Source organism: Podarcis muralis, chromosome 10, assembly GCF_964188315.1.
Source record: "Podarcis muralis chromosome 10, rPodMur119.hap1.1, whole genome shotgun sequence".
NCBI classification, from domain to species: domain Eukaryota; kingdom Metazoa; phylum Chordata; class Lepidosauria; order Squamata; family Lacertidae; genus Podarcis; species Podarcis muralis.
In genome coordinates this window covers 76744607-76771006 of record NC_135664.1, presented here as the reverse complement: position 1 = coordinate 76771006, position 26400 = coordinate 76744607, and the positions used below count along the sequence as shown (strand labels likewise).

The 26400-nt window shown below is 45.3% G+C and overlaps 1 protein-coding gene across 1 annotated transcript; it reads right to left on the bottom strand.

Moving 5' to 3' along the window:
* Positions 1-1376: 1376 nt before the first annotated feature.
* Positions 1377-26400, bottom strand: LOC144329058 (uncharacterized). Its single transcript, XM_077935566.1, has 3 exons — positions 22796-26400; positions 10223-10235; positions 1377-4152 (listed from the first exon to the last, which is right to left on the bottom strand). Exons 1-3 carry the CDS (start codon positions 25251-25253, stop codon positions 1905-1907), a joined length of 4719 nt encoding a protein of 1572 aa, XP_077791692.1. The 5' UTR covers positions 25254-26400; the 3' UTR covers positions 1377-1904.

Sequence of the window (26400 nt, the reverse complement as noted above, 5' to 3'; positions counted from 1 at the left end):
GAGGCAGCGAAAAAGTTCTGGTGAAGAAGCAGTGCTGGGAGATCATGCGGTGGCAGAATGACAGAGTATGGTGCAAAAACCAAAGGTACTTTCATCTAAAATTATACTCACCATTGTGAGATGTTGCCTGATTTCATTATTATAGTTTTACATATAAACACCAGTTACAGATAGGTAGCCGTGTTGGTCTGCCATAGTCAAAACAAAAAAAATTCCTTCCAGTAGCACCTTAAAGACCAACTAGGTTAGTTCTTGGTATGAGCTTTCGTGTGCATGCACACTTCTTCTTCAGAAGAAGTGTATCTGAAGAAGTGTGCATGCACACGAAAGCTCATACCAAGAACTAACCTAGTTGGTCTTTAAGGTGCTACTGGAAGGAATTTTTTATATATAAACACTAGAACTTCACATATACCTCATGCTTGTAGGAATGATTTCCTGCTGAGTTCATTGCTCAGAGTGGACTCTGAGAGGAAGACGTCCCACACTCCATACATCTAAATGGGTTCTCCCATGTGAGAGTCCCTAGATGTTCCTTAAATAAAGGTAAAGGTAAAGGGACCCCTGACCATTAGGTCCAGTCAAAGACGACTCTGGGGTTGCGGTGCTCATCTCACTTTATTGGCCGAGGGAGCCGGGCTACAGCTTCTGGGTCATGTGGCCAGCAGGACTAAGCCGCTTCTGGCGAACCAGAGCAGCGCATAGAAGCGCCGTTTACCTTCCCATCAGAGCGGTACCTATTTATCTACTTGCAATTTGACATGATTTCAAACTGCTAGGTCGGCAGGAACAGTGACCGAGCAACGGGAGCTCACCACGTTGTGGGGATTCGAACCACCGACCTTCTGATCGGCAAGTCCTAGGCTCTGTGGTTTAACCCACAGTGCCACCCGTGTCCCTGTTCCTTAAATACTCCATTATAAAGAAAGCACTTTTTGCAGTCTTTTCATTTAAACTGCTTCTCCTCTCTGAGTTTGTTGATGGTCTGAAGGGTTTCAACTCTTAAAGTTCTTCCTGTCCATAAGTCTGTTGAATTTGAACTTCCACTAAGAGTACTTTCCTGATTTTACCGTATTTTTTGCTCTATAAGACTCACTTTTTCCCTGCTAAAAAGTAAGGGGAAAGGTGTGTGCGTCTTATGGAGCGAATGCAGGCTGTGCAGCTATCCCAGAAGCCAGAACAGCAAGAGGGATTGCTACTTTTGCTGCGCAGCAATCCCTCTTGCTTCTGGGATGCAGAATATTTTTTTTCTTGTTTTCGTCCTCCAAAAACTAGGTACGTCTTGTGGTCTGTTAAGTCTTATAGAGTGAAAAATACGGTTATATGGTTTGTCTTTTGTGTGAGGCTGTTGACATAAATCAAGGGTTCCACTCTGACTGAAGCTCGTTCTACAGTCCATACCCTTAAATGGTTTCTCCCGTGTGTGAGTCCGTTGATGTGTTCTAAGGCTTCCATTTTCACTAAAGCTCTTTCCACACTCAATACATTTACCGTATTTTTCGCCCTATAGGACACATTTTTCCCCTCCAAAAATGAAGGGGAAATGTGCGTGCGTCCTATGGGGCGAATGCAGGCTTTCGCTGAAGCCTGGAGAGCGAGATGCATCTGTGTGCACCGACCCCTCTCGCTCTCCAGGCTTCAGGAAGCTATCCGCAAGCCTCGCGCGCCCAGCGGCAGCTCCCACCGGGTTCGCAAGGCTTGCAGGCGGCAGCCTGCAGCCCGAATCATGGGGCACGCTGCAGAGCCCGCCCCGTGCTTCGGGCAGATGTCCACAAGCCTTGCGCACCAGGTTCGCAAGGCTTACAGGCAGCAGCCTGTTCTGGGGGCTGGGGTCGGGGGAAGCCAGCCAGGAAAAAAAATATTTTTTCTTTATTTCCCACCCCCCCAAAAAAACTAGGTGCGTCCTATGGGGCGAAAAATACGGTATCTGGTTTCTCCCCTGTGTGAGTCCGTTGATGTGTTCTAAGGCATCCTCTGTTACTAAAGCTCTTTCCACACTCCATACATTGAAATGGTTTCTCCCCTGTGTGAGTCCGTTGATGTCTCCTAAGCTTTCCACTTTTACTAAAGCTCTTTCCGCACTCTATACATTTATATGGTTTCTCCCCTGTGTGAGTCCGTTGATGTGTTCTAAGACATCCACTATCACTGAAGCTCTTTCCGCACTCTATACATTGAAATGGTTTCTCCCCTGTGTGAGTCCGTTGATGGTTCCTAAGATCTCCACTCTGACTGAATTCCTTTCCACACTCCATGCATTTAAATGGTTTCTCCCCTGTGTGAGTCCGTTGATGTCTTCTAAGATCTCCACTCTGACTGAATTCCTTTCCACACTCCATGCATTTAAATGGTTTCTCCCCTGTGTGAGTCCGTTGATGTCTTCTAAGAGCTCCACTCTGACTGAATTCCTTTCCACACTCCATGCATTTAAATGGTTTCTCCCCTGTGTGAGTCCGTTGATGTGTTCTAAGGCATCCTCTGTTACTAAAGCTCTTTCCACACTCCATACATTGAAATGATTTCTCCCCTGTGTGAGTCCGTTGATGTGTTCTAAGATATCCTCTGTTACTAAAGCTCTTTCCACACTCAATACATTTATATGGTTTCTCCCCTGTGTGAGTCTGTTGATGTCTTCTTAGGTTTCCATTGTTACTAAAGCTCTTTCCACACTCAATACATTTAAATGGTTTCTCCCCTGTGTGAGTCCGTTGATGTGTTCTAAGGTTTCCACTTTTACTAAAGCTCTTTCCACACTCGATACATTTAAATGGTTTCTCCCCTGTGTGAGTCTGTTGATGTGTTCTAAGGTTTCCACTCAGACTGAAGCTCTTTCCACACTCCATGCATTTAAATGGTTTCTCCCCTGTGTGAGTCCATTGATGTGTTCTAAGGTTTCCACTTTTACTAAAGCTCTTTCCACACTCGATACATTTATATGGTTTCTCCCCTGTGTGAGTCCATTGATGTTTCTTAAGGCTTCCATTTTCACTAAAGCTCTTTCCACACTCGATACATTTAAATGGTTTCTCCCCTGTGTGAGTCCGTTGATGGTTCCTAAGGCTTCCATTTTCACTAAAGCTCTTTCCACACTCCATGCATTCAAATGGTTTCTCCCCTGTGTGAGTCTGTTGATGATTTCTAAGGTTTCCACTCCGACTGAAGCTCTTTCCACACTCGATACATTTATATGGTTTCTCCCCTGTGTGAGTCCATTGATGTTTCTTAAGGCTTCCATTTTCACTAAAGCTCTTTCCACACTCGATACATTTAAATGGTTTCTCCCCTGTGTGAGTCCGTTGATGGTTCCTAAGGCTTCCATTTTCACTAAAGCTCTTTCCACACTCCGTGCATTCAAATGGTTTCTCCCCTGTGTGAGTCTGTTGATGATTTCTAAGGTTTCCACTCCGACTGAAGCTCTTTCCACACTCGATATATTTAAATGGTTTCTCCCCTGTGTGAGTCCATTGATGTCTTCTAAGATCTCCACTCTGACTGAATTCCTTTCCACACTCCATGCATTTAAATGGTTTCTCCCCTGTGTGAGTCTGTTGATATCTTCTAAGGCTTCCACTCTGACTGAATTCCTTTCCACACTCCATGCATTTAAATGGTTTCTCCCCTGTGTGAGTCCGTTGATGTCTTCTAAGAGCTCCACTCTGACTGAATTCCTTTCCACACTCCATGCATTTAAATGGTTTCTCCCCTGTGTGAGTCCATTGATGTGATCTAAGGCTTCCACGATCACTAAAGCTCTTTCCACACTCCATGCATTTATATGGTTTCTCCCCTGTGTGAGTCCGTTGATGTATATTGAGGTGTCCACTCTGACTGAATTCCTTTCCACACTCCATGCATTTAAATGGTTTCTCCCCTGTGTGAGTCTGTTGATGATTTCTAAGGTTTCCACTCCGACTGAAGCTCTTTCCACACTCGATACATTTAAATGGTTTCTCCCCTGTGTGAGTCCGTTGATGTTTTCTAAGGCTTCCAATATCACTAAAGCTCTTTCCACACTCGATACATTTATATGGTTTCTCCCCTGTGTGAGTCCATTGATGTGATCTAAGTTGTGCACTCTGACTGAAGCTCTTTCCACACTCCATGCATTTAAACGGTTTCTCCCCTGTGTGAGTCCGTTGATATCTTCTAAGGCTTCCACTATTATTAATGTTCTTTCCACACACCATACATTCATATGGTTTTCCCCCTGTGTGAGTCCCTTTGTGCAATTTAAGGTTTCCACTCTGACTGAAATTCTTCCCACACTCCCTGCACTTAAAACGTTTTCTCTCTGTGTGAGTCCGCTGGTGTGTTCTAAGTTTTGAGTTGAAAGAGAATCTCTTTCCGCACTACATACCTTTGAATGGCTTCTTTCCTTTTTGTGTTCGTTGATGTGAACTATGTGTGCTCATTCAGTGATGCATATTCCACATTTCACACATTTTAATGGCTATTCCTAATGAAACGAAAGGTGCCCTGTCCCCCACAATTCTGTCTTCTCCATCACCTTTTTCAGAGTGGGCAGAAAGCAAATCCTGTTTGGGTTTCAAGGAAGAGAACAAAGGGAAAGAGAACACATCAACCGCCATTAGCACCTTCTCTTATTTCAACATCTCTTACATTCTCCCATGTCCTACCTATGTTCCCAATTTTTAGGAAATGAAAATGGTATGATGTCAAATGGTAGTAATGCATCAGGAACCTTTCAAGATCCTCAATCATCTTTAATAACACAGCATGATCTTGGAATACTGTTGTCCTGTGGGACTGCCTTTCAAATCAAGTGGTTGCCCCGTTTACACCTCTAGATCTTCATGAATCACCTGCACAGTCCCACTGACCTCAGGAGGTCCATATGGATTATTTTGGGAGACCCAGGCCTACATCTCTTCCAGGGACTGTGGTCTGGGTCAGTCAGAGAACTAGTGACAAGGCTTGGTGCTTGGGGTCAGCTGAATGGGTGCTCAGGGAAGCTCCTGTTCTTGGAGATGGACCTCCATCTACATGCCTCACATTGCATGGAGAGAGCAGAAGAAGCAGAAGGAAAGCAGATGGCACATGGGAATCCCAGACGGAAACACCCACCCCAAAGGTTCTTTATAATGATGATGTGCTGCCTGATCCTGTGCTTGTCTTCTGACAGAGGACTATCCTAATCTGAAAGGCAGGATATTCAAGGCAAGGAGATAACTGTTCTTCATGGTAGGTAGACATATTGGTCTGACACAGTTGAAGTAAAAAAGTAAAAAAATAGTCCAGTTGCACCTTAGGTTCTAGATATAAGCTTTTGTGTGCATTCACAGTTCTTCATATAGTGGGAGATGGTAGTAGGAGTACCCTTCTGAGAAAAACCCCACCCCACCCTCCCACGATATACAAGGGTCTGGTGACATCTGTGTCGGTGCATCTGAAGAATTGTGCATGCACACGAAAGCTTATACCTAGAACAATCTTAGTTGGTCTCTAAGGTGCTACTGGACTATTTTTAAATGTTTTATTTCAACTGTGTCAGACCAACACAGCTACCTACCTGAATCTAGATGTCATGGGGTGTTGGGGAGCCGTAGTTCCTTTGGTGGGGGACATGTCCTGCACCTCCTGGGGTCATTTTTCCACCCTTGCTGCCCACCCTGCACTCGGCTCTCACCTGTGGCTTCCAGAAGCTGTCAGCATGCAACAGGGCTTCAAGCAACGGCTTCTACCAGCCGGCTAAACCAGGTGAGGAAAGCTGATGGGTCTCAAATCCTTGGGGGGCTGGGGAATTCTGCTGCACCTGAAGTCAAGCCCTGGTGGATGGAGAGGAGGAGAACAACCGTGAATCCCACAGTCCTGAAGGCAGATTCTGCCCGTGCGGAAGAGGAAAGTGAAGGGCAGGTGGGGCACGTCCACCTGGAGGCTTGTTATCTAGTCCCAGGGTTACTCTGACTTTGAATTATATATAAATTACAGTATTGAAATGCGCCTGCTCCCACTTCATAGTCTAATATTACTCTACTCTGCTTGTCTGTTTCTTACTTGAGTGCTGTTTTGGTTTGCTAAGTCAGGGTTTTACTGTGAGTTACATTTTTGCTATTTTTTGGGTCCTGTCATGCTTATCTGTCTTCAGTAATAAATTTCTCAGCTGATTTTTTTTTCTGCCTCTGAGTGTTTTCTCCTACTCTGCTACCTATACATCAATCATTATGGAGGAGCAAGATCTGCAACCTAAAGCCCTCCTCAGCCTCGGCCCTGTGGACCTGAAGGAGCATCTTTACCCCAATCGTTCAGTCCGGACAGGGAGGTCCGCCTCCGAGAGTCTTCTGCTGGTTCCCTTGCAGTTAGAAGTGAAGTTCCAGGGAACCAGGCAGAGGGCTTCCTGCCCCATGGAATGCCCTCCCTTCAGAGGGCTAGGAAACAGGCAACTATCTGACATTTAGAAGACAGCTGTATCAGGAGGTTTTTAATTTTTGGATGTTTTACTGTCTTGTATATGTACTGTAGGGACGCGGGTAGCGTTGTGGGTTAAACCCCAGAACTTAGGACTTGCTGATCAGAAGGTCGGCGGTTCAAATCCCTGCGACAGGGTGAGCTCCCGTTGCTTGGTCCCTGCTCCTGCCAACCTAGCAGTTCGAAAGCACATCAAAGAGCAAGTAGATAAATAGGTACCGCTCTGGCGGGAAGGTAAATGGCGTTTCCGTGCTCTGCTCTGATTTGCCAGAAGCGCTTAGTTCTGCTGGCCACACGACCCGGAAGCTGTACGCCGGCTCCCTCGGCCAATAAAGCGAGATGAGTGCCGCAACCCCAGAGTTTCCCGCAACTGGACCTTCCGGTCAGGGGTCCCTTTACCTTTACCTATATGTACTGTAAGCTGCCCAGAGTGGCTTGGGGAAGATACTAATAGTATAACATCTAGAGTGGTGCCTCGGGTTACAGGCGCTTCAGGTTACAGACTCTGCTAACCCAGTAATAGTACCTTGGGTTAAGAACTTTGCTTCAGGATGAGAACAGAAATCCTGCTCTGGTGTGTAGGGATATTGCGGAGTGGACAGTGGGGTCCGGAGGGAGCACACTTTCCACCAGCAGGCAGCCACAATCTGCCTGCACGCGTGACCTTGGGGTGCAGGGCAACCCCCCCCCCCGACAAGCCACAGCTGTCTGTACATCGTTCCACCTCTGCCTGACCTTTTGCGATCTCAGCAGTTTGCGGTGTCCTGTCTGTCACCCTTTTCCATGAGACGTTTGTCTCCATTCATCATACATTGAGCAAGGGGGAAATGACGCTGTGGAACAGGTGCCAAAATAACTTTGTACCACCCCACGATTTTGGGACGGAAGATGTAAAGGCCACAGCCCAAAAATGTATTTGCCTGGCTTGCATACTTGTGTCAATAAAAGGAGGCTCCACAGGAATGGCAGCAGCTCGCTTCAGCCCACCTGTGCCCAGCTCACATGATGATCAACACCTGTCTTGGGCAGCAGGAGGCCCCATTAGCTAAAGTGGTGCTTCAGGTTAAGAACAGTTTCAGATTAAGAACAGAGCTGCAGAACGAATTCAGTTCTTAACCCGAGGTACCAGTGTACTATTATTATCATCTTGTGATTTTTTGTAGTTATTTTGGAATTCGTACTGCAATATTAGCTTACGAAATGTTATGGGTGGAGAAAACCACAGGGTTGCCATAAACTATAATCCCACCCACAAACTCTCATTCACACACAGTCTGTAAATTTGGGAATGACACACACCTCACCTGTACTAATACTGGCAGTCTTTGGCCTGCACAGGCACACCCAGTGTGTAGAGCCTCCAGCCCCAGGCACTGTCTATCATGAAAATGGCTCCTTTGACTGTGAAGATTCATGCAGTCACTGTCATCGGATGATGATGGGTTGTATCTCAGCTTGTCAGTCACTCTGACATTGGCTACAAAGAATGAGAGGAACAGAAATGCTTTTGAGGTGCAACTTCTGTATCAATCCTGAGAGCCATTCCATGGACTCTGCACCCCTGTTTCTGATGACAGGTGTACATTATCCTCATCCTCAGTGGAAAAGACAATAAAGATGGCAGCCTGAGAGAGAGGAAAAGGTTTCTGGCTGCTTCCTGGGTGGGATTTCGGAAACCAAGAGCCGCTTCTGAGAAGGCCTCCCCCCTCCCCTCTTCCTCTCGGGATTTCCTCTCCCCTCCATGGGACCAGTGGTTGGACTGGGCAGAATCGCTGTATCTGGACAGGGCAGGGGCTTATGGGGTGGGAAGAGGATGGAGATTGCAGGAAAATAGGGGTGTGGGGACAGGACCCCCACTTTCCAGGGATCCCTCTCTGGTCGCCTTGAAGGGGGGGCATTCCTGGGCGGGAGGGAGAAGCCAAGGCGGCCCCTCCGGAGATTCCCCAAGGAAGGCACGATGGAGACCCCCCCAAGAGTGGTCTTCCTATCTCCCCCCCACCCTGCCAATGCTGCCTTCCCTCCTCCCCCCACTTCCTCGACCCCCTCCCTCTCTCCCGGAGTCTCCCCTGCATCCGGAGGCTTCCTTGGCACCACTCCCCCCACGTCCTGCGCCCCCATCTCTCCAGCTGGAGGGGCCCCCCAAGACGAGCCGGGGAGGGACAGGGGGGTCTCTATCCCTCGTGCCCGTTAACCCTTTCGTGGCCCACCTCTCTCTGCGCGGAGCCCCTAGCGCTCCGGTTATTCCCAGCGGGCGCCACGATGGAGACTTCTCCCCAAAGACTGGTCTTCCTATCTCCCCCCCCCCCCCGCTGCCCTTCTCTGACCCAGGGATGCTCCCCTCCCTCCCCCCATTCCTCGACCTCCTCCCTCTCTCCCGGAGTCTCCCCTGCACCCAAAGGCCCCCTTGGCTCGGGTCACCCCTCGCCCTGCGCGCCACACCTCTCCATTCCCGGCCCCCCCGACAGGAGCAAGGGAGGGACAGGGGGGTCTCTATCCAGGCGCCTCCCTCACCCCTTAACCCTTTCCTGACCCGTTTCTCCGCGCCCCAGGGAGTCCTCGTGGGTGGGCGCCCCATCTCCGCCCCTTCGCAGCACGCGTGCCGGGATCCAGGCCCCACGGAAGGCGCTTGGGGAGCTGGAGGGGTCTCTGGGTCCTTTTCTCCCCTCTCCCCCCCCGGACCCCTTTACCTCTTTGTCCTCGCTCCGATTCTCATTTCTTTCCTGCAACATCCACGTTGGGCGGGGATCCTCCTCTTCCCGTCCTCCTCCCCCCCCCCCCCAGCTACGCCGCAGAGCAGCAATCCGGAGTGGACGCTCCACTTGCGGGAGAAGCAGGCAGGTTGGGAGGGGGGCTCCCCCCTCATTTCCGGAGCGAAGCAGGATTGGAGGAGGAGGAGGAGGAGGACGAGGAGGACGAGGAGGAGGAGGAGGAGGAGGAGGAGGAGCAGCAGCAATGTATTGGAGGCGGGATCTGGGATTGTGTGGGCGGGATGAGAGAAGGATGTGCCGGGAGGGGAGGGAAAGTGTGGAGCGGGTGGGAGGGGAGGAGGAGGAGAGGAAATCCCCCCCCCGGTCTTCCTTCTGGGGATCAGGAGAGGGGGGAGGGGCTGATCCCGACAATCCAACAGCGAAGTCACAAAATGAGTTCTGCATTTAAATCAGATCAGACTCCGAGTTCCTGTTTTGGCAATATGACAGGTCTGTCCGTCGGGATGCCTGAGGATTCCTGCTCGCTGCCTTTTCCGGGCCAGCCTGAGAGATCACTGGAAAGGGAGGATTTCTTGACTCCAGAATCCATCTTGGCAGACCCCTTTCATTCAGGCCTAGAGATCTGTTCTTTGGACCAGTCTGCTTGGATCATGGGGATCACCAATGGATCATATGAATCATCACTAGATCATCCATGATGTTATACCCGTCTCACGGAGGGGGGGGGCCTCAGGATGAATCTCCTGCCACGTGACTGGGGGAGTCTGGAGGCTGACGGGGGTCAGACAGGGCTGCTGTTTTGCTCTCCTTCCTATTTCAGCTCAGGTTTTACTGAAATGGGTGGATTCATTGAGGAAACCGGGCTACGTTGCAAAGAGGCCAATGTGTGTACTTTGTTACCACCCAGTGAGTTGTGTTGCAAAGGCCATTTGCAGAAAGGCTCCTATTGTATCACCTGCGGCCACATGCCGGAGTTTGGGTGTTTTGTGGAAATGTGTCTCTATAAATGCACTTATCCCCGTGCATTTATACTGGCAAGACATTAAATCCCATGAGATGTGCAAACTGGCTTCTCTTGGAAGCACCACTCTGCAGCCCTGCCTGATGCACGCTTACTTAGGAGTAACCCCTACGTGGTTCAAACGGATTTGCCGTTCCATCTGATGCACGCTTACTCAGAAGTAAGTCCCCATAGTCGCCTTTGGCTGGACTTGAGCATCCAGGGGTCCTTTACCTTGGGTAACAGGGGCCAGGAGGGGCCAGCCCCAGCCCCTGCTGGCTGGTCACATCTTCCACGCCAAGAAACTGGGCAGAGCCTTTAGGAGCCTCTGGCTGAACCTGCTGCTCTTCTCCCTGGCACCGCCATCTCCACGCAGGTGCCCCCTAGGCAGATTGGCCTGCAGTTCCCCTCAGTGCCAGCCAGCACGATGCCTGCACTCAGAAAACCTGGAGGGCACTGGCTGAAGTCTGGGAGCCCTCAGTGCCAATGCGCAGCTGCTTTGCTTTTACTTAGCCTGGCGGACATCAACACAGCACCCTACAGGGGGGTGGTCTCTTCTTCAGATGCCCTCCCTGGGGAAGAGTCGTTGGCCACAGGAAAGTGTGCCAGGAGGGGCCATTGAGAGGGCAGTACAGCACAGCCAGTGGGGAGAGTGCCTTCCTTGGGTGGGGTGGGGGGAGCTTGGATGGCCCCCTGCCTGTGATGCTTAGCTGAGATTCCTGCTATGCTGGGGGTTCAACTAGATGACTCAGGAGGGCCCTCCCTACTTTACAGTTCGAAGCCCCCGCACTGCCCACTCCACACCACCCAGGTGGGACTCTCTTGTCCAACCCCACAAGGCCATTCCTCTGTCTGGACAGGGAGGGGGAGATAAGGTTCGCCAGCACTGCAGCCCCTAACTTCCCCTCCTCACGTTTCAAGCTGGGGCAGAGATGCAGAAGCTCCAGGGTCTGGGCTGGCCACAGGCCCCCATGGGCGTGGATGTTGAGCCTTTTTTTGGGAGGGGGGTGTTACAGAAAAATCTAGGTGCGAGGCTGCTCAGTCCCCCAGCTCGTCGGGCTGAGCCCTGCGGCTCCCTGCGGAATAAAGGAAGGAGTCCAGCCAACCGGAGCAAATAAAGAGAGATTGCAAGGAGAGAGATTGCAAGGAGCTCCAAAGGGACTTCTCCAAACGGGGTGAATGAGCCGAAAATACAGTTCATTGTCAATGAGATTAAAGTGATGCATGTTGGGACAAAAAAACCCTATGCCCATTAATATAATGTACAGGCTCATGGGTCTGAACTGGATTTCTCTCTGTGCTCTGGGAGACCAGGGGAGAGGGGAGCTGGTCACAGCAGGAGGGGGAGTCTCCCTGGATGCTTCAGCAGCCGGCCTCCTCTGGGTCTCCTGGCCCCCTCCTCTCCTCCTCTGAGTCTGAACTGCTCTCTGCCCCAGCCTCTTCCCGCTCACCAAACCCTGTTTCCTCCTCAGCTTGCAACACCTCCCCTCCCGTTCTGCTCCCTTTCCTCCCTCTTTCTGCTCACTGCCATCCCCCCACCAGTCCCCAGGATCTAAGCCTTCTTCCCTTGTAGGTCCCCCAACTGGTGCCTCCCCCCCCCTGCACCCAGCTGTTCCATGACAGCAAAAGCAGAAACAACAGTAAAATCAGTATGATAGCAGTATGAACTGTGGGCCTGTGGTAGGAAAACTCCCTAGCAGCATGACTGAATAAAAACTTCTGGGACTATGGAGAAATACTACCTTCCCCAAACCCCAGAATAAGGAGGAGCTCTGGGGTTGCCCCATGGGGTTCAAGAGTGAAGATGGGCCCATCAGGAGACTTCCCTGGTCCCTGCAGCCCCTCCTTTCCCCTTTTGCAATTAGGCTTGGGGGGAAATCACCCATTAACTTACAGTATTATCAGTTTTCTTCAGTATGCTTAGGAGGCAGGGATGAAGTTTGGGTGAAGAAGCAGTGCTTGGAGATCATGCGGTGGGGGATGACAGAGTTTGGTGCAAAAACCGTCTTGCATGCTTGAGTAGAGCAACTCCAGGGCATGGGCCAAGTAGCAGCAGGGAAGGGGCCACGTGCAAAGCTAGTCCCACACTGAGGTCAAAAACACTCACAGAGAGGCAGCAGGACTTCTTCAGTAATAGTTTACTGAGCTTTCAAAGCATACAGTTCTCACTGGGTCCCCAGTGAGGCACAAAACGTAGCTCCTGAGAGCAAATCCAGTTTCAGCAATAGAAAAATACAGCACACAGGATATCCAAGTCAGGCACACAAACCGGCAGAAGGGAGCAAGGGAGGAAAGAGGCTGGAAGGACACAGGGCAATGGAGGTGTGTCTTTCACTTCCTGTCGTCTGGGAGGGAAGTCAGCAACTTGAAATCTGCAGGGGCTTCATGAAGAAAAGCTTTCTGCCGGCTGCTTCCAGGCAAATGAGCATCCCAAAAATCCAGATTCACCAACTCCCCCTCACTATCAAAAGGTACCTTACATCTAAAATTATACTCACTATTGTGATACGTTACCTTCATTATTTCATTACTATACAGTTTTACATATAAACAGCAGAACCTCAAATACATGACATGCTTTTAAGATGGATTTCCGGCTGAGTTCATTGCTGTGAAGAAAAGAGTGGACTCTGAAAGGAACATGTCCCACGCTCCATACATCTAAATGGGTTCTCCCCTCTGAGTCCTTAGATGTTCCTTAAACACTCCATTATAACTAAAGCACTTTCTGCAATCTTTCCCTTTAAACAGCTTCTCTTTGAGGGTTGATGGGTTTGTAGGGTGTCAAGTGTTAAAGTTCTTCCTGTCCATGAGTCTGTTGATGTAGGACTTCCACTAGGACTGAACCTCTGTCTACTTGACATTTATATGGTTTCTCTCGTGTGGGAGTTTGTTGATGTAAATCAAGGGTTCCACTCGGACTGAAGCTCTTTCCAAACTCCATACATTTAAATGGTTTCTTCCCTGTGTGTCTGCTGAGGTTTTCTAAGGTTTCCAATCTGAATGAAGCTCTTTCCACAATCCACACATTTATATGGTTTCTCCCCTGTGTGAGTCCGCTGGTATCTTCTAAGGCTTGCATTGAAACTGAAGCTCTTTGTATTGATGGAAGAGATTCATAAAGACCAAGCCGGCTTTCTCCCGGGAAGACACTTGTCTGATAATTTGAGGAACATAATTGATATTTTGGAAAAACTAGAAGTGAATATAAACACTAAAGCAGTTCTGATATTTGTGGATGCGGAGAAAGCTTTTGACAACATCTCTTGGAGTTTCATGAAGAAGAACCTACAGGGGATGGGGGTAGGCCAAGGTTTTGAAAATGGTATAGGTGCAATATACTCTGAACAAAAGGCTAAATTAATTGTAAATAATGTGGTGACGGAAGAATTTAAGATAGAAAAAGGGACACGACAGGGGTGCCCAATCTCCCCACTGCTTTTCATATCAGTCCTGGAGGTTCTGCTGAATATGATTAGAAGGGACCGGTTGGTTAAAGGTATACAGGTCGGAGCCAAACAGTAGAAACTGAGAGCATTTGCAGATGACTTAGTATTGACGTTACAGGAGCCAGAATCTAGTACTAAAAGGGTTTTAGAATTAATTCAAGAATTTGGTCAAGTGGCAGGATTTAAACTGAACAAGCTAAAAACTAAGGTTTTAGAGAAAAATTTAACACCGATTGAAAGAGAGAGGTTTCAGAATGAGAGAGGCCTGACTGTGGTTAAGAAAGTGAAATACTTGGGGATTAATATGACAGCCAAAAATGGGAACTTATTTAAAGATAATTATGAAACATGTTGGACAGAAGTGAAAAAAGATTTAGAAATTTGGTCAAATTTGAAGCTTTCACTGTTGCGTCGTATTGCTGTGATAAAAATGAATGTATTGCCTAGAATGTTGTTTTTGTTTCAGACATTGCAAATTGTGGACAAGATGGACTGTTTCAAGAAGTGGCAGAGAGATATCTCTAGATTTGTCTGGCAGGGCAAGAAGCCCAGAATAAAATTTAAGATATTAACTGATGCAAAGGAAAGAGGTGGATTTGCCCTGCCAGACTTTAAACTTTACTATGAATCAGCAGCTTTTTGCTGGTTGAAAGAATGGCTACTTCTTGAAAATACTGACATTTTGGATCTAGAAGGCTTTAACAACGTATTTGGATGGCATGCATATTTATGGTATGATAAGGTCAAAGCACATAAAGCATTCAAAAATCATATTGTCAGGAAAGCATTGTTTAATGTTTGGATAAGATACAAGGATTTATTGGAAAATAAAACCCCAAGGTGGTTGTCACCGATGGAAGCGAAAGCTCTGAAAAGGCAATGGACAATGGTTCTGGGATCGAAACCGGGGAAGGGAGGGTGGCGTTTGGAAATCCAAAGGCTGTTTGATTTTTTTAAATTTTTTGTTGTTATTAGTATAAAAATGGGGAATCCGTGGAAGGGAAACTGGGTTGACCTTAGAAAAAAAATTTTTAAGTATAAATGATTGATGTATATAAGTTAAAAGTTGATATGTAAACTGAATTAAATATGATAACAAATTAAGGCTAAAAATTTAGGGATAAGAACTTGTTGGATAAATATTTGGACATGGAATACAAGAAGGGGAGGTGAGGGGAAGTTCTGGAAGAAAGTTATTGAAAATTTGGATTATAAAGGGGGAAATTTTCTTTTTTGTTCTTTTTTCTTTTTATCTTTTGTACTACTTGAAACTTTAATAAATATTATTTAAGGGAAAAAAAAAAACATTGGCTTCCAGGTGGAAAAATCAAAATTAGAAACAGAACTGTTAGAACCCAAAACTAAGATTTTGTCAAAGATGTATAACTTGCTGTTGAAATGGAATACTCAGGATGAAATGGTGAAATCTGCTATGATTAAATGGGCACAAGATGTTGGACATAATATTATGTTTGCTGACTGGGAACAGTTATGGACCACAGGTATGACGTTTACGGCATGTAATGCCCTAAGAGAGAATATTATGAAAATGATTTATAGGTGGTACATGACCCCAGTCAAGCTTGCAAAAATTTATCATTTGCCCGATAATAAATGCTGGAAATGTAAAGAAACGAAAGGTACATTCTTTCACCTTTGGTGGACGTGCCCAAGGATTTATTTATTTTTTAAAGATATTTATTGAAATTTTAAATAATAAAACTAACTTTATAATCAACCAGAAAAAAAAGAAAACATTATCACATTCAAACAGAAACAGAAAAATACAGCAAAAAAACATACAAAAAGTAAATAAAAGAAAAACAGAAAAACAGAAAAACAGAAACATGAAAATCCAATTTTTTACTTATTATTTTTATAACCTTCTTTCCTGACTTCCTCACACCTCCCTTTTCTTTTACACACTCATATTCAGCAGTACCTTACCTTCTTTCAAATCTTATTCTATATTTATACTTTCCAACCTATTATGTCTCCAATTTTCCTTTCCTTGTAAGTCCATTTTTACCTGTTCTTTATAACTTAATCCCTTTGTGCCATTTAGTTTAAATTTGACATAATATTATTCAATTCTTTTTCACCCTTATTCTTTTAAAACATTTTTTACATATTCCTTTCAAATATGTCACTAATGCCATATTATCTTTATAGCCTGAACATCATTTTAACATTCAAACACTTTGCAATGTTTTTGCAGGTAGTCTTTAAATTTCTTCCAGTCCTCTTCCACTAACTCTTCTCCCAGGTCTCGGATTCTGCCAGTCATTTCTGCCAATTCCATGTAGTCTATCACTTGCATCTGCCATTCTTCCAGGGTGGGCAAATCTTGTGTCTTCCAGTACTTTGCGATGAGTATTCTTGCTGCTGTTGTTGCATACATAAAAAAAGTTCTGTCCTTCTTTGGCACCAATCGGCCGACAATGCCCAAAAGGAAGGCCTCTGGTTTCTTAAGAAAGGTATATTTAAATACCTTTTTCAGTTCATTGTAGATCATTTCCCAGAAAGCCTTGACCTTTGGGCACGTCCACCAAAGGTGAAAGAATGTTCCCTCATTTTCTCTACATTTCCAACATTTATTATCAGGCAAATGATATACTTTTGCAAGCTTGACTGGTGTCATGTACCACCTATATATCGGTTTCATAATATTTTCTTTTAAGGCATTACATGCCGTAAATTTCACACCGGTGGTCCATAACTGTTCTCAGTCAGCAACATAATGTTATAACCAATGTCTTGCGCCCACTTAATCATAGCTGATTTGACCGTTTCATCCTGAGTGTTCCATTTTAACAGCAAGTTATACATTCTTGAAAGTACCTTAGTTTTAGGTTCTAACAATTCTGTTTCTAATTTCGATTTTTCCACCTGGAAGCCTATTTTTTTATCCATATTAAAAACCTCTCTAATTTGATAATAATGTAGCCAATCTTGCACTTTATCATTTAATTTCTCAAAACTCTGCAATCTCAATGTGTCTCCATTTTGTTCTAATAGATTCTGGCTCCTGTAATGTCAAAACCAGGTCATCTGCAAAGGCCCTGAGTTTATATCGTTTAGCTCCGACCTGGATTCCTTTAATCAACCGGTCCCTCCTAATCATGTTCAAGAGCACCTCCAGGACCGAAATAAATAGCAATGGAGAGATAGGGCAACCCTGTCGTGTTCCTTTTTCAATTTTAAACTCTTCTGACACCACGTTATTAACTATCAATTTTGCTTTTTGTTCTGAATAGATTGCGTCTATACCATTTTCAAACCCCCGTCCCACTCCCATTCCCTTAAGATTTTTCTTCATAAAATTCCAAGAGATATTGTCAAAGGCCTTCTCCGCATCAATAAAAATCAAAACTGCTCTTGTGTTAGTGTTTGTTTGCAATAACTCCAAAATATCAATAATGTTCCTTGTATTGTCAGACAAATGTCTGCCTGGGAGGAAGCCTGCCTGGTCTTTATGGATCACTTCATTTAACACTCTTTTTAATCTGTTAGCTAAAATATCTGCAAAAATTTTATAATCCACATTTAAAAGGGAAATGGGACGGTAGTTCTTGAGTTGTGTCTTTTCAGCTTCAGATTTTGGTATAAGTGTGATGAAAGCTTCTTTCCATGACTCCGGTGCCTTCTTCCCCTCCATAATCTCGTTGCACACCTCCTTTAATGGTTGAATTAAATAGTCTTTCAAAGTCTTATAATACTTGGAGGTTAACCCATCCGGCCCTGGAGACTTGCCCAGTTGCATGTTCTGAATGGCACCTTCAATCTCCTGTTCCGTTATCTTATGGTTCAATATTGTCTTGTTTTCTTGAGATAGTTTTTGTAATCCATTAGTTCTTAAAAATTGGTCTATATCCGTCTCTTTCTGCGGCCCCTGGGTATAAAGTTGTTTGAAGTATCTCTGGAAGCATTTTCTAATCTCCACAGGATTTGGATATTTCTCCCCTCAATCTCAAGATTGGTAACCGTGTTCAACTTCTGTCTTTTTGTCAACTGCCATGCTAGCAGTTTTCCACATTTATTAGCCGATTCAAAGGTCTTTTGTCTCATTTGTTTGATTTTCCATTCGACTTCCTGATTTATCAATTTCATATATTGTACTTGATATAATTTAATTTCTCTCAGAATCTCCTGTGACTTTGGTTTCAATCTTAATTTTTTCTCTCCTTCTTTTATTTTCTCAAAAATTCTGTCTTTTTTCTCATTTTGGGTTCTCTTTTTTATTGCATTCTGTTGTATCAGAAACCCCCTCATCACCACTTTACTTGCATCCCAGATTATTCTTTTTTCCACTGTGGTTTTCAAGTTTACTTCAAAGTAGTCCCACAGGTTCTTTTGGGCCTTCTTGACAATCGCTTGGTCTCTTAATAAGGTGTCATTCATCTTCCATCTGAAGGAGCCAGTTAAATTTAATCTCATTTCCATCTTTACTGCATTATGGTCGGAGCAGGTTTTTGGGCAGATTTCCACCTTTCTAGTCTTGGGAGCCAATCCTCTAGTTATCCATATTTGGTCAGTTCTTGTCCGTGTCATTTTGGCTTCAGAGAAGAATGTCCCTTCTCTTCCTAAGGGGTTTTTTGTTCTCCAAATGTCAATCAGATCCATGTTGTCAGTTAGTTCAAAAAAAGTTTTTGGTAGCCTGCCCTCTTTTGTTATGCTTTGACTTTGCGCTTTATCCATATTCGTAGATACCACCCCATTCATGTCACCCATCATGATGATGTTATTATAGTCCACATAATCCAGCATTGTCTCATGCAACTTCTTGCAAAATTCTGACTTCCCCTCATTTGGTGTATAAATTCCCAAAATCAAAAAAATTTCTCCTTGTATTTGAATTTCAATTGCCAAAATTCTTCCTTGCTCATCTTTAAAAAGAAATTTTGGTGATAGGCTTTCTCTTGCATAGATAGCAACTCCTCTCTTCTTCACTCTATCAGATGAAATAAATTCTTGACCCAGTCTCTTATTGATTAAAACTTTCCTATGGAGCCTAATCACATGTGTTTCCTGTAGGCAAATTAAGTCTAATTGTTCCTTTTTTAATAAATGAAAAATCTTCTTCCTTTTCTCAGGGGAATTAAGACCATGAATGTTCCAACTTAGTAGTTGCAGAGACATGTTGAGATAGTTCTATTCTCCCTTTGGCGGTGGTATCACTTTCTCAGGCTCATCAGAACCCAAAGGTGTAGGTATAAAACTTAGTGGTCCAGATCCTGAGGCTCTTGATTCTCCTTCAGTCCCTTTCTGAAGGTCTTCTCCGTAGTCAAAACAAAAAAAATTCCTTCCAGTAGCACCTTAAAGACCAACTAAGTTAGTTCTTGGTATGAGCTTTCGTGTGCATGCACACTTCTTCAGATACACTGAAACAGAAGTTGCCAGATCCTTCTATATAGTGAGAAGGTGGGGAGGGGTATTACTCAGAAGGGTGGTGGGAATGGGTGATTGGCAGATAGCTGTGATGAGCCTGTTGACGACTCTAAACGACTGCAATAGGTCTTACAGGAAAAAGCAAGGGGTGAGAAGGTGAAAAATGGCTTTGTCATGTATAGTGAGATAAGAATCCAATGTCTCTGTTCAGGCCAGGTCTCTCCATGGTTTTAAGTTTGGTAATGAGTTGCAATTCAGCAGCTTCTCTTTCCAGTCTATTTCTGAAATTCCTTTGTAGTAAAACAGCTACTTTGAGATCTTGTATAGAATGTCCTGGGAGATTGAAGTGTTCTCCTACTGGTTTCTCTGTCTTGTGATTCTTGATGTCAGATTTATGTCCGTTTATTCTTTGGCGTAAGGTTTGGCCTGTTTGTCCAATATAGAGAGCTGAAGGACACTGTTGGCATTTGATGGCATATACAATGTTAGACGATGAGCAATTAAATAGTCCTGAGACGGTATGTGTGATGTTGTTGGGGCCAGTAATGGTGTTGTCCGGGTGTATGTGGCAGCAAAGTTGGCATCTGGGTTTATTGCAGGCTCTGGTGCCAGTGTCCGTGTTAAGTCTGGTTGTAGTATTATTGTGGGTTAGGAGTTGTTTAAGATTGGGTGGCTGTCTGTAGGCAATGAAAGGTCTTCCTCCCAGAGCTTGAGAAAGAGAACTGTCATTGTCCAGGAGAGGTTGTAGATCTCTGATGATGCGTTGTACTGTTTTAAGTTGGGAGCTATATGTGATGACTAGAGGTGTTCTGTTATTTTCTTTTTTGGGTCTGTCTTGCAGCAAGTTCTCTCTGGGTCTGGCTCTGTTGATCTGTTGTCTAACTTCATCTGCTGGGTATTTTAGTTCAAAAAAGGTTTGCTGTAGATCTCTTAGGTGAGAGTCTCTGTCTGTAGAATTGGAACAGATACGGCTGTAACGTAGTGCCTGGCTATATACAATGGACTGTTTGGTATGTTTGGGATGGTAGCTAGAGGCATGTAGATATGTTTGTCGGTCAGTTGGTTTACGGTATAAGGTGGTGTCTATGCGCCCATCCTGTATTTTTATAGTAGTGCCCAAAAAATGTATTTCTTGCATAGATTGATTCATTGTTAGGTTGATTGTGGGGTGAAATCATTGAATTTCTGGTGGAAGGTGTCCAGGGTCTGTTGACCATGTGTCCAGATGATAAAAATATCATCAATGTATCGCAGGTACAAGAGAGGTTTGAGTGGGTAGGAGTTTAGGAAACATTGTTCTAAATCTGCCATGAAGATGTTGGAATACTGTGGGGCCATGCGGGTGCCCATTGCTGTGCCGCTGATCTGAAGGAACAGGTCATCACCGAATTTGAAGTTGTTGTGGGTAAGGACAAATTGGCAGAGTTTGGTGGCAAAGTCCGCTGTGGTTTTATCTGAAATGGTGTTCTGAAATGGTGGGAACACACTACAGCACTGTGGTCCTCTGGTGGGAAAACTCCTGAGAAGCATGATTGAATCAAAAATTCTGGGACTATGGAAAAATACTATCTTCCTCAAACCCCAGAATGAGCAGGAGCTCTGGGGTTGCCCCATGGGTTTCATGAGCGAAGATGGGGCCCCCAGGAGACTTCTCTGATACCTGCAGCCCCTCCTTCCCCCTCTTGAAATTAGGCTGGGGGGGGGGAAATCCCCCATTCAATTTCAGTATTTCAAGTTTTCTTCAGAACGCGCAGGGCAGGAGGCAGCGAAAAAGTTCTGGTGAAGAAGCAGTGCTGGGAGATCATGCGGTGGCAGAATGACAGAGTATGGTGCAAAAACCAAAGGTACTTTCATCTAAAATTATACTCACCATTGTGAGATGTTGCCTGATTTCATTATTATAGTTTTACATATAAACACCAGTTACAGATAGGTAGCCGTGTTGGTCTGCCATAGTCAAAACAAAAAAAAAATCCTTCCAGTAGCACCTTAAAGACCAACTAGGTTAGTTCTTGGTATGACCTTTCGTGTGCATGCACACTTCTTCTTCAGAAGAAGTGTATCTGAAGAAGTGTGCATGCACACGAAAGCTCATACCAAGAACTAACCTAGTTGGTCTTTAAGGTGCTACTGGAAGGAATTTTTTATATATAAACACTAGAACTTCACATATACCTCATGCTTGTAGGAATGATTTCCTGCTGAGTTCATTGCTCAGAGTGGACTCTGAGAGGAAGACGTCCCACACTCCATACATCTAAATGGGTTCTCCCATGTGAGAGTCCCTAGATGTTCCTTAAATAAAGGTAAAGGTAAAGGGACCCCTGACCATTAGGTCCAGTCAAAGACGACTCTGGGGTTGCGGTGCTCATCTCACTTTATTGGCCGAGGGAGCCGGGCTACAGCTTCTGGGTCATGTGGCCAGCAGGACTAAGCCGCTTCTGGCGAACCAGAGCAGCGCATAGAAGCGCCGTTTACCTTCCCATCAGAGCGGTACCTATTTATCTACTTGCAATTTGACATGATTTCAAACTGCTAGGTCGGCAGGAACAGTGACCGAGCAACGGGAGCTCACCACGTTGTGGGGATTCGAACCACCGACCTTCTGATCGGCAAGTCCTAGGCTCTGTGGTTTAACCCACAGTGCCACCCGTGTCCCTGTTCCTTAAATACTCCATTATAAAGAAAGCACTTTTTGCAGTCTTTTCATTTAAACTGCTTCTCTTCTGAGTTTGTTGATGGTCTGAAGGGTTTCAACTCTTAAAGTTCTTCCTGTCCATAAGTCTGTTGAATTTGAACTTCCACTAAGAGTACTTTCCTGATTTTACCGTATTTTTTGCTCTATAAGACTCACTTTTTCCCTCCTAAAAAGTAAGGGGAAATGTGTGTGCGTCTTATGGAGCGAATGCAGGCTGTGCAGCTATCCCAGAAGCCAGAACAGCAAGAGGGATTGCTACTTTTGCTGCGCAGCAATCCCTCTTGCTTCTGGGATGCAGAATATTTTTTTTCTTGTTTTCGTCCTCCAAAAACTAGGTACGTCTTGTGGTCTGTTAAGTCTTATAGAGTGAAAAATACGGTTATATGGTTTGTCTTTTGTGTGAGTCTGTTGACATAAATCAAGGGTTCCACTCTGACTGAAGCTCCTTCTACAGTCCATACCCTTAAATGGTTTCTCCCGTGTGTGAGTCCGTTGATGTGTTCTAAGGCTTCCATTTTCACTAAAGCTCTTTCCACACTCAATACATTTAAATGGTTTCTCCCCTGTGAGAGTCGTTGATGATTTCTAAGGCTTCCACTATAACTAAAGCTCTTTCCACACTCAATAAATTTACCGTATTTTTCGCCCTATAGGACACATTTTTCCCCTCCAAAAATGAAGGGGAAATGTGCGTGCGTCCTATGGGGCGAATGCAGGCTTTCGCTGAAGCCTGGAGAGCGAGATGCATCTGTGTGCACCGACCCCTCTCGCTCTCCAGGCTTCAGGAAGCTATCCGCAAGCCTCGCGCGCCCAGCGGCAGCTCCCACCGGGTTCGCAAGGCTTGCAGGCGGCAGCCTGCAGCCCGAATCATGGGGCACGCTGCAGAGCCCGCCCCGTGCTTCGGGCAGATGTCCACAAGCCTTGCGCACCAGGTTCACAAGGCTTGCAGGCAGCAGCCTGTTCTGGGGGCTGGGGTCGGGGGAAGCCAGCCAGGAAAAAAATATTTTTTCTTTATTTCCCCCCCTCCCAAAAAAAAAACTAGGTGCGTCCTATGGGGCGAAAAATACGGTATCTGGTTTCTCCCCTGTGTGAGTCCGTTGATGTGTTCTAAGGCATCCTCTGTTACTAAAGCTCTTTCCACACTCCATACATTGAAATGGTTTCTCCCCTGTGTGAGTCCGTTGATGATTTCTAAGGTCTCCACTCTGACTGAAGCTCTTTCCACACTCCATGCATTTAAATGGTTTCTCCCCTGTGTGAGTCCGTTGATGATTTCTAAGGTCTCCACTCTGACTGAAGCTCTTTCCACACTCCATGCATTTAAATGGTTTCTCCCCTGTGTGAGTCCGTTGATGTGTTCTAAGATCTCCACTCTGACTGAATTCCTTTCCACACTCGATACATTTATATGGTTTCTCCCCTGTGTGAGTCCGTTGATGATTTCTAAGGTCTCCACTCTGACTGAAGCTCTTTCCACATTCCATGCATTTAAATGGTTTCTCCCCTGTGTGAGTCCGTTGATGTCTTCTAAGACATCCACTATCACTGAAGCTCTTTCCGCACTCTATACATTTATATGGTTTCTCCCCTGTGTGAGTCCATTGATGGTTCCTAAGCTTTCCATTTTCACTAAAGCTCTTTCCACACTCGATACATTTAAATGGTTTCTCCCCTGTGTGAGTCCGTTGATGTGATCTAAGGTTTCCACTTTTACTAAAGCTCTTTCCACACTCTATGCATTCAAATGGTTTCTCCCCGGTGTGAGTCCGTTCATGTCTTCTAAGGCTTCCACTATTATTAAAGTTCTTTCCACACTCCATGCATTTAAATGGTTTCTCCCCTGTGTGAGTCCGTTGATGTCTTCTAAGATCTCCACTCCGACTGAAGCTATTTCCACACTCCAGACATTTATATGGTTTCTCCCCTGTGTGAGTCCGTTGATGTGATCTAAGTTGTGCACTCTGACTGAATTCCTTTCCACACTCCATGCATTTAAATGGTTTCTCCCCTGTGTGAGTCCGTTGATGTTGTCTAAGGCCTGCATCGTAACTAAAGCTCTTTCCACACTCCATGCATTCAAATGGTTTCTCCCCTGTGTGAGTCCGTTGATGTGTTCTAAGATCTCCACTCCGACTGAAGCTATTTCCACACTCCAGACATTTATATGGTTTCGCCCCTGTGTGAGTCTGTTGATGATTTCTAAGGTTTCCACTCTGACTGAAGCTCTTTCCACACTCCATGCATTTAAATGGTTTCTCCCCTGTGTGAGTCAGTTGATGTGTTCTAAGGGTTCCACTCCGACTGAAGCTCTTTCCACACGCGATACATTTAAATGGTTTCTCCCCTGTGTGAGTCTGTTGATGTGTTCTAAGGTTTCCACTCAGACTGAAGCTCTTTCCACGCTCCATACATTTATATGGTTTCTCCCCTGTGTGAGTCCATTGATGTTTCCTAAGGCTTCCATTTTCACTAAAGCTCTTTCCACACTCGATACATTTAAATGGTTTCTCCCCTGTGTGAGTCCGTTGATGTCTTCTAAGCTTTCCATTTTCACTAAAGCTCTTTCCACACTCGATACATTTAAATGGTTTCTCCCCTGTGTGAGTCCATTGATGTGATCTAAGGCTTCCACGATCACTAAAACTCTTTCCACACTCCAGACATTTATATGGTTTCTCCCCTGTGTGAGTCCATTGATGGTTCCTAAGGCTTCCACGATCACTAAAACTCTTTCCACACTCCAGACATTTATATGGTTTCTCCCCTGTGTGAGTCCATTGATGGTTCCTAAGGCTTCCATTTTCACTAAAGCTCTTTCCACACTCGATACATTTAAATGGTTTCTCCCCTGTGTGAGTCCGTTGATGTTTTCTAAGGTTTCCACTCCGACTGAAGCTCTTTCCACACTCCAGACATTTATATGGTTTCTCCCCTGTGTGAGTCCGTTGATGGTTCCTAAGAACTCCACTCTGACTGAATTCCTTTCCACACTCCATGCATTTAAATGGTTTCTCCCCTGTGTGAGTCCGTTGATGTCTTCTAAGGCTTCCACGATCAGTAAAACTCTTTCCACACTCCAGACATTTATATGGTTTCTCCCCTGTGTGAGTCCGTTGATGTATATTGAGGTGTCCACTCCGATTGAAGCTCTTTCCACACTCCAGACATTTATATGGTTTCTCCACTGTGTGAGTCCGTTGATGGTTCCTAAGGCTTCCATTTTCACTAAAGCTCTTTCCACACTCCATGCATTCAAATGGTTTCTCCCCTGTGTGAGTCTGTTGATGATTTCTAAGGTTTCCACTCCGACTGAAGCTCTTTCCACACTCGATACAATTTAATGGTTTCTCCCCTGTGTGAGTCCGTTGATGTTTTCTAAGGCTTCCAATATCACTAAAGCTCTTTCCACACTCGATACATTTATATGGTTTCTCCCCTGTGTGAGTCCATTGATGTGATCTAAGTTGTGCACTCTGACTGAAGCTCTTTCCACACTCCATGCATTTAAACGGTTTCTCCCCTGTGTGAGTCCGTTGATATCTTCTAAGGCTTCCACTATTATTAATGTTCTTTCCACACACCATACATTCATATGGTTTTCCCCCTGTGTGAGTCCCTTTGTGCAATTTAAGGTTTCCACTCTGACTGAAATTCTTCCCACACTCCCTGCACTTAAAACGTTTTCTCCCTGTGTGAGTCCGCTGGTGTGTTCTAAGTTTTGAGTTGAAAGAGAAGCTCTTTCCGCACTACATACCTTTGAATGGCTTCTTTCCTTTTTGTGTTCGTTGATGTGAACTATGTGTGCTCATTCAGTGATGTATATTCCACATTTCACACATTTTAATGGCTATTCCTAATGAAACGAAAGGTGCCCTGTCCCCCACAATTCTGTCTTCTCCATCACCTTTTTCAGAGTGGGCAGAAAGCAAATCCTGTTTGGGTTTCAAGGAAGAGAACAAAGGGAAAGAGAACACATCAACCGCCATTAGCACCTTCTCTTATTTCAACATCTCTTACATTCTCCCATGTCCTACCTATGTTCCCAATTTTTAGGAAATGAAAATGGTATGATGTCAAATGGTAGTAATGCATCAGGAACCTTTCAAGATCCTCAATCATCTTTAATAACACAGCATGATCTTGGAATACTGTTGTCCTGTGGGACTGCCTTTCAAATCAAGTGGTTGCCCCCATTTCCACCTCTAGATCTTCATGAATCACCTGCACAGTCCCACTGACCTCAGGAGGTCCATATGGATTATTTTGGGAGACCCAGGCCTACATCTCTTCCAGGGACTGTGGTCTGGGTCAGTCAGAGAACTAGTGACAAGGCTTGGTGCTTGGGGTCAGCTGAATGGGTGCTCAGGGAAGCTCCTGTTCTTGGAGATGGACCTCCGTCTACATGCCTCAAATTGCATGGAGAGAGCAGAAGAAGCAGAAGGAAAGCAGATGGCACATGGGAATCCCAGACGGAAACACCCACCCCAAAGGTTCTTTATAATGATGATGTGCTGCCTGATCCTGTGCTTGTCTTCTGACAGAGGACTATCCTAATCTGAAAGGCAGGATATTCAAGGCAAGGAGATAACTGTTCTTCATGGTAGGTAGACATATTGGTCTGACACAGTTGAAGTAAAAAAGTAAAAAAATAGTCCAGTTGCACCTTAGGTTCTAGATATAAGCTTTTGTGTGCATTCACAGTTCTTCATATAGTGGGAGATGGTAGTAGGA